The sequence below is a fragment of the Lepisosteus platostomus genome, chromosome 16, assembly GCF_059453375.1.
Source record: "Lepisosteus platostomus isolate fLepPlt1 chromosome 16, fLepPlt1.hap1, whole genome shotgun sequence".
Lineage (NCBI taxonomy): Eukaryota > Metazoa > Chordata > Actinopteri > Semionotiformes > Lepisosteidae > Lepisosteus > Lepisosteus platostomus.
Window position 1 is genome coordinate 2,731,539 of NC_142626.1, and position 12,679 is coordinate 2,744,217.

At 55.6% G+C, this 12,679-nt stretch overlaps 1 protein-coding gene across 11 annotated transcripts in view; it reads left to right on the top strand.

Moving 5' to 3' along the window:
• Positions 1 to 12,679, top strand: part of nrxn2b (neurexin 2b) — a 626,275-nt gene that overhangs the window by 89,604 nt on the left and 523,992 nt on the right. For all 11 annotated transcript variants that reach the window (XM_088608835.1, XM_088608836.1, XM_088608828.1 and 8 more), the window contains exon 3: positions 1,865 to 1,882. In XM_088608835.1, coding sequence (XP_088464961.1) covers positions 1,865 to 1,882 — 18 coding nt within the window. The remainder of the gene's footprint in view (positions 1 to 1,864; positions 1,883 to 12,679) is intronic.

Here is a 12,679-nt window from a genome sequence, read left to right on the forward strand (position 1 = left end):
GGAACCAGAGAGGGGGATAGAATGGAGGAGAATCGCTGTTCTCGGGTTGCTACTGTGCATCTTCATTTTCTGCAGAAGGACTCGAGCGCGCCTAGAAAGTGCTGATTTAAGCAATATCCCCCTTGAGCAGAATGCAAAACCTTTTGTTTCGTTTTTTTTTTTTGAGAGCGTGCACTTTTGAATCGCACGTGCTCTGCGCCAGGCCGCGCGACGGAGCGGCGGTACCGCACCACCAAGCGCGGACGAGAGCTCTCGCCGGGTCTGTTTCTGGCCCACCTGTGCACGGCGGAGCTGGACCCTGCTTTCTCTTCGCGTCTGGCAGTGGTCCGCAGGGATCGTATCCTTCCTCGCCCACAGGAAGTCCTGTGCTGGATTTGTACAGTGCGGCATCCCACATAGACGTTCTAACACCACCCTTTACAGTTTCTTGCATTGGGAATTATCTTTTCGCACACCCCAGCTTGCTCTCCATGAGGCACACAGACAGGGAGAGAGAAGCTGGGGGTCAGAGCGCAGGGTCGGCCATTGTACGGCGCCCCTGGAGCAGCTGGGGTGAAGGGCCTCGCTCAGGGGCCCAATGGTGTAGGATTCCTCTGCCGGCCGGGGGATTTGAACCGGCAACCTCCCAGCCACAGGCGCAGATCCTCAGCCACAGATCTACCGCTCCGCAGGTTTTGCAGGTATTTACAAATGTTCCTGGGTGTCCCGCGCAAAGAGCTCCACTCTCTCTGTGTTGAAGGGCTCTGATTAGCTTTAGCCTCAGTGAAGGTCACTGCTGTTTAACGGGGGCACTCACTCACATACTTGAACTTGAACTTGAACTTTATTGCCATATGTAACCGGTACTGGTACAATGGAATTCTTACTGACAGAAAGTCTCTCGATTGTAAAACAAGTGTAAGAAACAAGACAAAGTGCAAACAGTGCATCAAGACAGTGTACAAACAAACAAACAAACAATAGACAATGTGCAAGTAAACATGTGGACAGATTGAATGTAAACAATACAGATGTGTAAACAATGACTGGAGATGTGCAATAGATAAGAAATCATAAAGAGGTGATCAGTTTGAAGAATCTGGTGGTCAGTGTCCGGCTGCTCTTATATCTCTTGCCTGAGGGCAGTGGGGTGAAGAGCTCATGCCCGGGGTGGTGACTGTCCTCTGTGATGGCCAGAATTCTGCCACGGCAGCGGTCCTCATAGAGCTGTTTAATCTCGGTGAGAGCACAGCCGGTGATCTTCGGGGCCATATTGACCATTCTCTGCAGTGCCTTTCTTTCTCGCGCAGAGGTGTTGCCATACCTGTAGAGGTGCAGGCCCCTACACAGAGGGGCACTTTGTCCTTGCAGCCTTCAGTGTGGAAACGCAGTCATCATCGCTGCCGATGCTTTCTCACCCTAATTCTTTCTAATATAAAGATCGCCCCCCCCCCCCACCTCGAAGATCTCTCTCCTCCTCTCTGTCAGAGGATCTGCACCCACAGGGCAGCATTGGGCAAGCCCGACAGAACAGTCCCATGACTCCCAGTCTCATGTCCCGTGAAGCGGTCTCTGGTGAGTGCGGTGTACCCCGTTTTTTCGGAATGCGGCTCTGTGACGGTCTCCCCAGCACCACGTCCGACCCTAGCCGAGGATATGGAAAATAAGCCTCCCGCTGCATGGCACTGTCATTCCGGTTCAGGCTGTGGGACCGGAATTCTTGCAGTCTCAGCAGGGGCCTCGATCTTAAGAAAGTGCAGATCGCTCTGCACATGTGAGTGATTCCAAGGACTGGGTGTCTCGAATGGGCTATGTGACTGAATTATCTAAATTATCTCCTAATTCTCTTCTCTTCTGCTCTCTCCCTTGCTGTTCCCGGACACAGAAGAGCACACAGTGGAAGGTAAGAACCCTGTTTGGTTTTGAATGATCCTTTCCAAAGCTTTTGTTTTTTTCCTTTATTCACCTCCTCCCCCCCTCCGGGGGGTGGACGGTCGGTGTGTGTGGGGGGAGGGGACGTTGCTGTGTTGTTGCGTTGTCAGCGTGGACTGCAGTTTTGATGACACCGGTGTGGGGGTGGGGAGGCGGGGGTCACCCCTTTCGTCCTGAAAACTACCACTGTGCTTCCAGCGGGATGGGCCGCTGTCTGTGAGCGTCGCTGAATACAAACCAAAAGGCCAGACGGGGGAGAAAAGGATGTAGTCCGTCCGCCCGGCCAAAATATGAGGGACCCCACCACCGTCCCATAATGCACTGGGGCGTCGAGAACGCCCGGAGCGGGAACGAGGGTGGGGCCGGAATGGGCTGGAATGAGGGTGTGGTTTTGACGTCGTTGCGCAGATCCCGTCTCGTTCCAGAAGGACGGGCGAGAGGGCAGTGGCGTGTGGGGATGAGGTGGTCCCGGCTGCTCCTCTGCTTTTTGTCAGGAGGGGCTGGCCCCTTGTCCTGGCCAGGGAAGGGGGTGGAGGTCCGAGGCCAAGCCGGTGTTGACGGCTACAGAGAGGGGAGGGGGGTGTGGGGGGGGGGAACGCAGGACGCGTTCGGACGGGTCAGCTGGACCAGGGGCCGCTTTCCCCACCAGTCACTCGGATGGGTCCAGGGGGGTGGGCGCGGGGTCCTGTGGGATTCAATCCCGGTGGCTCTGCGGGCTCCAGGCCCACACGGCGCGCCTCCCCGGACAGAGGGGACCTCCAGCGGGCCAAGAGGAGCAGGTCCGCTGGGGGCGGTGGACGGGTGGCTGGGTGGGTGGGGGGTTACGCGCTCGGTGGGCTGAGCCGAGGCCCCCCCTTACCCTGTCTGCGCCCGCGGGCAGCGTACCTCTGCCGCAGCGCATAGCGCTAAGGGAGCAGCTGTCTGCCGGGCTCTGGCCCGGCTCGGTATTCCCAGAGAGACCTCCGGGGGCCTCTGTCCCGGGCGGAACTCTCTTCTCACCCCTCCGGCGGGCGGGCGCAGGGGGGGGCGGCAGAGCTCGGGCACCGTGGCGAGGCGCAGCAGCAGGGGGGAGTGGGTGAGGTGTTTGGAATAGCCGGCTCTCTGTCGGAGAAGAGACGGGGGGTGGCCGTGTTTTCTGGTGGTCCTGGGGGCGCGGGGCCCCCCACAGACAGAAGCCGGTCGTCCGAGAGGGAAGCCTGCTGCGTTTCGCCTGTTTCTGTTTGGTTTTTTTCCTCACGAGGGCTGCCGAGGGGCGCTCTGTCAGCACGGACGTGCTGGACAGGGGCTGACGCTCAGATGGAGTCTCTTATGGGGTGGAATGTGGTCTGGAGCTCAGTGCCTCCTGGGGACTGATGGGATCCGTTGCTCTAGCAGGGCTGATTCTGTCTGACGGGAGTGATGGGAGGGGTGGTACTGCTGTAGCTCTTCCTCCAGGTCGCTGATAAATACATATTACACTGCTCATGGCCTGACAGTTGTTCGTTTTCGAAGCCCCGCTGACTTGTTTCCAGTGTGGGGGCTGGGGGAGAGGCCGCGGCGTGTGTCTCGACCTTCTTTAACGTCAGAGTTGCGGGTTCAGATCCCAAGAGAGGCATAGCCCCTGTATCAAGCGAGGTACTGCAGTCCGACTGGCTTCAGTAAAACACCCAGCTGTAGAAGTGGACATGCTCCGTGTTATTGTAAACGCGAATGAGAGTTTTCGGATAACTATTTAACTTCTGGTTAAATATTCATATTGTAACATTTCTAAATCTGTAAAATTGAATTCTTTGCAAACAGTGGCATATTAAGTTCCCCTCAGCAACGGGGACACCAGCCTTAACATTTAAAGTATGTTACAGCGGTCAGGTGTCCTTTTCCTGTTCTGAAAACGAGTAGCAGTGCGTGAAATGTCTCCTCCTTTTACGTTGGATGCTGTACAAAACGGCACTTAAGAGCCAATGTAGAACCCAGCATCTGAAGATTGCAGCTGACTCTCGAAATTGCACAGCAAAGTAAAAAGGAGGTTTTTTTGTTCAGAGTCAAGGGTGTTGCTTGCAGTTGTAGCAACATCTGGGCAGATGCAGGTGTTGTCCTGGAGGGTGGTGTCAAGGGGGACATGATGTTGGAATGCCTCACCCTCCCCATTCCGAAAAATTCGCCACCTGATAGATGTCTCGCTGTACCTGCAGTGTTTCACACCAGTGACGATTCCACACTCCTCTCTCCCAGACGACGCACAGCACTCAGGCGTCAGGCGATCTCAGGAAAAAAAACACAAATCATCTGAGCAGGGGCTGGCTGGGATAGGCCACAGCTCCCCGGTGACCCTGTGCGATATGAAGGAGATGAAGATGGATAGATGATATACAAGGCCTCTGCACTGTAGCCCGTGTTCTTGCTGGCCAGGAAAAAAATAAAATAATGTCGCAGCCGGTTCTCAATTCCAATTCCTGATGAGGGCTGTACAAAAAAAAATAAAGATTTGATGTAGTTCAAATCACATCCCCCCTCCCCCCCCCCATCCTCCATCCTCCATCCTTCTGTGGAGTCACAGATGAAACTGTACAGCTGCCCAGTGGGAATGCTCACGATGCAGAGAGGATTGATGCTCTGACCTGCAGCCGGATTTCATTCCTCTTTATCTGTCGCACGCCGGTGCCCTTGGGTTGGAGCTGTTACCAGGACTGTCTTCAGATTCCTCAGATGCCTCTCGGGCTCGGCCGCCGCTACCCTCCCCCCCCTCCCCCCCCCCCCGAAGGCAGGGGCCTCTCCGCTGTGTTCCTAATATAGCACTCGGCCTGTTTGTAGAACACTGCCTGGGACGGATCTCTGTAGCTTCTGTATAGACCACGCAGGCTGCAGGCTCCGTCCCTGCTTTGTGACTGATCCCGGGCAAACGACAACACGGGTTTCATCAGGGGTTATCAACAATAAGAAATAAATCCTCACGCTCTTTCCTGGAGCCTCCACTCAGAGCTCTTCACAGGTCATGGGGGTCCCCTCCACCCCCAGCAGTGTGTACCCCCACCTGGACGATGCGCCAGTCCCCTGTCCCACCAGTCCCACTCCTCAGTGGGGAGGAGAGCAGGGTGATGGGGCCAGTTCAGAGAGGGGGGTTATTAGGAGGCCATGATGGGTAAAGGCCAGGGGGGAAATTTGGGCAGGACACCGGGGTAACACCCCTACTCTTCTCGAGAAACACCCTGGGATTTTTAATGACCACAGAGAGTCAGGACCTCGGTTTTACAGCTCATCTGAAGGACGGCGCCTGTTTACAAAATAGTGCCCCCCGTCACTAAACTGGGGCATCAGGACCCCCTCAGACCGCAGGGTGAGCGCCCCCTACTGGCCCCCATTAACACCTCTTCCAGCAGCAGCCTCAGCTCTCCCAGGAGTCTCCCCCTCCAAGTCCTGGCCAGGCTCACACTGCGGAGCTCCAGTGGGGCTGCCAGCTGGGAGCCGCAGGGAGACACAGCTGCTGACGCTAATAAAACAAGAAAAGAAGGTGCGGCTCGTTCCGGACGTCCCTTGACTCCGCGGGTCTTTTTTCTGTTTAGTCCTGCCTTGCCCCCCCTCCCTCTTGATGTCCACTTGTCACCCTCCGAGGCTCATCCTGTCAGTCGGGTTTCGTGTCTCCGTGACCTCTTGCAAGATCGAGCACTTGTCAGAACAAAAAATACTAGCCCAGCGGCCCCCCTGGTGTTCAAGCCTAAAGAGATTCAGTTCCTTTCACCTCTCTGTATTCTGTATCTGACATACCAGAGCAAGAGGGATTCAGCTTGCTGCTCTTTAAATGCATGTCAGGGCAGCGGTGCCGTGTTTTGACCAGCGTCTTTTGTCATTTTATCCTCGCATCTGACGGTTCCTCGCTATCTGGGATGTCAGCCAGGATTATGGAATCATTAATCAAGCCCCCCTCCCCCCCCCCTCCAAAAGCCGCCAGGAAACATCATCCATGAAATTGGGAGGGAGAACCCCCCCCCCCCCCAACACACACTAGCCGTGAGAGGTGGGAAAAAAAAAGGAGTGCTGTCAGAAGCCATGCTTTCTGCTGGCTGCCTTGACGGATTGGCGGTGAGGTCCGTCCCTCGGGTTAAACGGAAGGGGACGCTCTGCAGTGAATTCACAGTCGGAGCCGGCCGAGTAAAACCACACAGACTTGAGAGCTGCCGTTCCCCGATGAGTCCAGGGTGACCGAAACTCTTCCCGTATGGGGGCGGGGGGGGGAGGGAACAAAACCCCATCCGCGATTCCCCGCAAAAAAGGAATCTCGAGATCCTTCTCCGCTCCCCGACACAAATTCTTCTTTGAACTGAGGTGGGTGGGATCTGTCCCGTGGGTCTCCCAGAGGAGTCCGGCAGGGTTTTTCAGTTTTACGGAGTTGGCAGATAAGATAAGAGATCACTTTATGCGCCCTATACAATTTCTTGCATGAGGGATGTGTGTTTTCACAGACCCCAGCTTGCTCTCCATGAGACACACAGACAGGGAGAGAAGCTGGGGGTCAGAGCGCAGGGTCGGCCATTTATACGGCGCCCCTGGAGCAGCTGGGGGTGAAGGGCCTGGCTCAGGGGCCCAACCGAGTAGGATTCCTCTGCCGGCTGTGGGATTTGAACCGGCAACCTCCCAGCCAAAGGTGCAGATCCATAGCCACAGAGGCACTGCTCCGGCCATTCTCCGCCTAAGATGAGCCCATTCTTCGGGTGTCTCTTGCTGAGATCTGGGGTTTGGAGAGGGGGAAGGGGTTGGGTGACGATGTTGCAGGCATTACCCATTTCCAGCCGTCGCTTTTTAAACCAGAACGGGGGGAAAAAAAACCCAACTTTCATCACTGTCACTACGACTCGTAAAAAAGAAAGCACAGCAGCCCTCCCTTGATGCTTCCCATCCCTGTCTGTGGTGCGCGCGCAGGTTTCCCGTCTGCCTCTTTTAACGTGTCCCAGGAGAGTTCGCTCGGCTGGTGGCATCTCAGATCTCCCGAACTACAGAAGGGTGTGCCCCCGATGATCTCCTTGTGAGCTCGCCGTAGTCAAGCAGTGGGGCTTTTCCTCGTTTTACAGAAAGACAACTGGTCAGTGATTAAATCCTCTCTGAAGGCCGAGGTTCTTGCTGTAGTTCAAACATCGGCGCGTTTCTGACCCTCCTTGTGTTCCGTCAATAAGCAGGATAGAGGGTGATCCTCTCTTTATCTGGGTCGTCTCTTGCTCGGTTTGCACTGAGCCAATCATATTTACTTTTTACAGAGGCTTTCAATAAACGTCAGAGCAGGACGTGATCCTAGAGCGGAAAGGCTTTGTTTTTTTGGGGGGGATTGGAGCACGTGGGAGCTGTGCCTTTGCTGTCCTTGAAGAACGTTCAGAACTTGCGCGTGGAAGCGTGCTCTCTGAAGACGTGCCTCTTTCCCGATGCGTATCAGGCTGCAGGAATGATCCCACCTGATCCCAGGCTGCTTGGGGCTGAGAGGAGAAGGCTTTCGACATCCCAGCCCGAACCTTTCCCTTGCTGAGTATTAATTCCACCCACCCACCCCCAGACAGTCGGTATGTGCTATCCCAGCACTGTGATTCAGCAATCCCACGCTCCGTCTCCCTCGCTGAAGGAGCTGGCCGGCTGGCAGCTTTGATAAACTCCAGGGCTGGTTTAAAGAGGCTTCGAGAGGACAGATGTGCCTTCTGACAGCGCAGCGAGGAGGGGCGGGGGAGCCAGATTGCTCTCTTGGTTGAGCTGGAGGAGGCGAGCCGGGGGTGACAAGGAGGGCAGTGGGAGACTGCCAGCCGCACCTGGTCCCTATGGGCAACTGAGCTCCTTCTCTCCCCTGCCTGTGCCGTTCCTGTGCCTTGACCACTCGAAACCATCCCTGCCCTGCCTCTGTAATGTGTGCATCGGCAACCAGAATCCCGACCAGGTTGCGTGCGAGTGATCACATTACTCCTGTCCTGGAGTCCCCGCACTGGCTTCCTATCAGGTTTCGGGTCTACTTCAAAATCCTCCTGCTCACCTATGAGGCTCTGCAGGGCCTTGGCACCCCAGTACCTGTCTGAGTTACTGTCTTCCTCCTCCCCACCTCTCAGCCTTCGTCCCTCCGACTCTCGTCTCCCGTCTGTCCCCAGAGCCCATCTAGACTCTGGGGGTGACAGGGTCTTCTCCTGCTGTGCCCCACGGAGTCACCTTGAAACCGAGTGGTTTCAAATCGAGACGCAAAACTTTCTACTTTAAAAGGGCTTCTATTTAACTGGATCTTTGTCCCTCTGCTTTCGTACTATATTGCAAACCCTAATTCTGCTGTCTCCTCTCATAGTGTGTTTTTTTTTTCTGTAAAGCGCCTTGAGAAGCCACTTTTAAAGGCGCCGTATAAAATGAAGTTCATGATGAACATCTTCATCACCATCACCATCTCCTCTTAGGGCCCCCTGGGTCCCACCGCTGCCCGAGGCTGAGGGATGGAGCCGTCAGCCGGTGCCTCTCTCAGACAAGCCTCTCGGCCTCGGCGCTAATGCTGAGCGGCAGCGATACAACGGAACGGAAAACAAAAAAACGTGTCTGCTATTTGGGCATTAATGAGTAACGCAGTCCCCCCATTGTTTAGTCAGATCAGTGTCAGAAGGAAAGAAAGAGACGCTGACTGCACTGCGGTGCCTCATCGGTCGCCGAGTCTCGCCCTAAGGAGCGCCTCCTGAAGAAGAAGACACCTCCCCCCTCTTCTGCCTCACTCCTCCCTTCCTTGTCCTGTCTCCCTTTCCTTGTCCTCCTCGTCGTCTCCCCCCCTGCTCCTCTCGTTTCCTCCCTAGTCCTCCTCCTCTCCTGCCCCCTTCCTCTCCTCCTCCTCCTCCTGTCCCCTCTCCCCCTCCCCTCGCTTCTCCGCCCCCCCCCCCTCCCGTCCCTCTCCTTCGCCCCCTTCGTCTTCAGTTCGCTATCCTTCGTGCATCTCGCCCGCCCTCCATCATGATAAGCGTTCTTTTTATCCGTCTTTAGCAGTAAGTGGCCGTTTTACAGCACACCCGTCCTTCCAAATTAAAATACCCTCGCCGTCCGATGATACAAAAGGAAATAAGCGGCTTCACATCACTGGACGTGTTTAAGCACGTAGGGACAGCGCTGCACGGTTCTCCAGCACCAGAATAACACTAGAAAGGAGGAGACAAATGAACCGAACGTGGAGAGGAGGTTTTCAGTCCAAGTCCAAGGGGGTGACCAGGTCTTCCAAAAATGCTCTCAGATTTCGAGTGGGGATCACACGTCCCCCAGTTTCTCTAGAGGCACGTTGAGGTCTGATTGAATTCTTTCTGGGCTGCTCCGGCACTGCCTCCCATTAGCAGTAGTAACGGGAGGGAGGAAAGCAGAGCTAGTTAGTGACAGCAGCTTGGGGTACTGCCGGCAAACAGCTCTGTAGGATGAGACGCCTCTTCGGATGAGACGTAAAACCGAGATCCTGATTGTCTGTGGGTCAGAATAGTTATAATAAGAGGAAGAATTCGATTAGTGACTAGTGAGCAGGAAGGGCCGCGTCACATCGCAGCTCGTGGGAAGTCGCGCTCTCGCCTGGTCCTGCAGAGCCTTCAACCTTTAACCCCCTAACCTTCCAAGGCTTGTGTAAGCTTAGGTCCTGTGACTGTTGCTTTATCCCGTCGTGCGGGCTGAAATATTTCCGGGTGTGTGTGTGTGGAGTTCTCCGTCTCCGTTTGCGGATAGATTTAGGTTGATGTGACCTCCTGTGTTTTCTGATTGGTTAGGGGTGAGAGCATGACTAGGAAAGAGGGCAGATCAGGGAGGGAGGGAGAGAGAGAGAGGGAGGGAGAAGGGGGCAGGTGTATATGTGGCTGTCCAGCAATAAACCGTAAAGAGGAGATCCGTCTCCCTGCCGTTCCCATCCTCCCACTTCAGTTATTTTCGGAATTGGCGAAGTTTGAATGATTTAGTAAATGAATTGATTCTGCTCACTGGATGCGAACGAGTGGATCTGGTTCAATGGAGTGAGGAATGGACAACTGTAGCCCTCAGGAGCTGTCATCTTTTCCGTTTAAAACTCCCACCCGCCGGCTCGCACGAATGCGTGCCCTGGCTTTTAAGCGGTCAGGACGCATTGGTCCCAGGCCTTTAGGAACCAAGGATTGGAGGGCGACCCTTGGATCTCTGGGGCCCAGGCGATCGGGCACCCGGTGTGCCCGGTTCGTGCTTCCCTCGCCCTCGCTGGGGGGGCAGATCGCTCCTCGATCTCGGCCGTAGTGGGGGGAGTACGCCCTCCCTGTTGCTCTCTTACTGGGAAAAAAAAACCCCAACAGACTCCAGAGAGAGAGACTGATTGAAAGCCTTCACGTTCTGTGGATTTGTTTTTTTCTCGGCAGACCCCCTGGGACGGGCTACTAAGACCCGTCGCTACTTCGGTAAAGCACAGGCTATGCCGTGAGTTCGCCCAGAAGGAAAAAAACAAAACAAAAAGACTTGGACTCTCCAGCCGCCCCCAGCCAGTCCTCTCGCGGTGTGGTGTAGCGGTCGGTGTCAGGTTCCGTTAAGAGAAACTCCAGTAATTGCCTCGCACAGCAAAAAAACGCCTTTGAAAACGGTTCGTTTCTGTCTCGTCCGCTGCTCTGCAGCAGCGAAGCGGGGGGCAGTGCGCCGGACTCCTCTCCCTGTCCTGTTCTCTCCCTGCTGTCCTACGCCGTTGCAGCGCTCGTAGGCCGCTTGAACTCGACGGTATCGGCGTGCTGCGTGTACAGAGGGCTCGGAACCACAGCGCACAGACTCCACCAGGATCCCCTCGACCTCCACTGGAGACCCCCCCCTTGTTTCAGACCCACGTGCCAAGCAGGATGTTCCAAATCCAAGCTTATTTGCGGACTATCGTCTCCACTGCCTCCCCGCTAGACGCTCGCTCCTGGCCCGTTTGGTTGGGCCGATGGCCCCCCCCCCCGACAGAAGGACAGCAGCTCCGCTAGCGAGTCGATGCGAGAGGTCCCACCTGGGATCTGCTTTCTCGAAAGGAGCTGGGGGGAGGGGGGGGGGGGGCACGGCTTCTACAGCCCTTCCACGCGCTCTCCCCTTCTGGAAGACCGCCACGCTGGGTTGGTCCTGCCGATGCCCCGGACGCCTCTGAACGCTCGCCATCTCGGCTGAGAGGGTTTGATTTCGGGCGGAGCGGTGGCTCTGTGGCCCAGGATCTGTGCCTGTGGCTGGGAGGTTGCCGGTTCAAATCCAGCAGCCGGCAGAGGAATCCTACTCCGTGGGGCCCCTGAGCCAGGCCCTTCACCCCAGCCGCTCCAGGGGCGCCGAATAAACGGCCGACCCTGCCCTCTGACCCCCAGCTTCTCTCTCCCTGTCTGTGTGTCTCCTGGAGAGCAAGCTGGGGTCTGCGAAAAGATGAATTCCTAATGCAAGAAATTGTATTGGGTTAATAAAGCGATGTTCTTATTTCCTTCAGCCTGTCAGAGCGTGGCAGCCGCGGAGCTACGCGCGCAGAAGCAGGCTGAAGGTTTTCATTTCATTCGGGAACTCTCCTGATAGAAGAGGAGTCCAAAGGGGGGGTTGCGGAATCCAGTCACGCGCAGTGAAATCTACCTTGGGCAGCCAAGGGCAGCTACATCGGGTCCACGCAGGGGCAGCGCGGAATGATCAGCCCGATGTTTGTTCTGTCGCTGATTTGCCAGCGCCGCGCGCGGTTGTGTCTTGTTCCTGGAGAGGCCCGGCGTGTTTGCTGACAAGACCGTCTCTCCTAGGGCACCGCAAGACACAGAAGGCAGTCGCTAAACGGCTGCCGACGGCAAGCCAGGAGATAAGGCGTAGCATTTTCTTACAGTGATGCGCGGGGGCAGATACGATCAGAACTCTTTTAAGGCTGCGGGCTCCTCCGGGGATGCTGCTCTCTGTATCCCGCCGCTTGGAATTCCTGAGCGAGATCAGAGCTGCTTTGTTCCAGACAGTCTTCAGCTGACCTTAAGAGAAACAGTCCTGACATTCGGGGTGGGCCTGAAATTGATTTTTTGGGGGGCTGTAACCTTTAAGGTGATCGCTCGGTGAGAGCGATCTGCGGATCACGAAGTCCGGGCCCTGCGACTGCGAGATCTCAATCGCCTTCAGTCCCTTTTGGCAGTCCTTGAGTCTGTTTTTTTTTTGTTTTTTTTTAGTCCAGGGATTTTTCTTGGCCTCTTTCAGCTGGGGTTTTTTTCCCCCTTTCGGCAGCTTCCGCGTGATGTTGAGATCGTAGTGGGGGGTTTTTCAGCTCGCGCGGGTTGGATGGTTTCTTCTCAAACAGTCGTTACGATCAGAAGTGATCTTGCCATCCCTTCTCATGCCCCTCGCCCTAACCCTAGCCATCAGCGTTCCTTAAGCAATATTTCACAAATAGATAGGAATCATTTTCACGGTGTTGCTGTTTCAACTTTAGCTGTGACTTTGTAACTTCTGTACCAACAGGTAGGTCAACCACTGACACTTCATGCAGGGTTCATAGAGTCTCCTCACTTTGGGTCTTTATACTCACAGGCCCTCGCTGTTAAGGTCACAGAACAATTTCGAATGTTTGCGTAGTTACTTCTGAACCTCTCAGTTGCAATCTAACATACGTAGTCAGCAGTCCCCACCTGGGAGACGCACAGTGATCATTCTGCACCAGCAGTCCCCACCTGGTAGACGCACAGTGATCATTCTGCACCAGCAGCCCCCACCTGGGAGACACACACAGTGCTCATTCTGCACCAGCAGCCCCACCTGGGAGACGCACAGTGCTCATTCTGCACCAGCAGCCCCCCACCTGGGAGACGCACAGTGCTCATCCTGCACCAGCAGCCCCCCA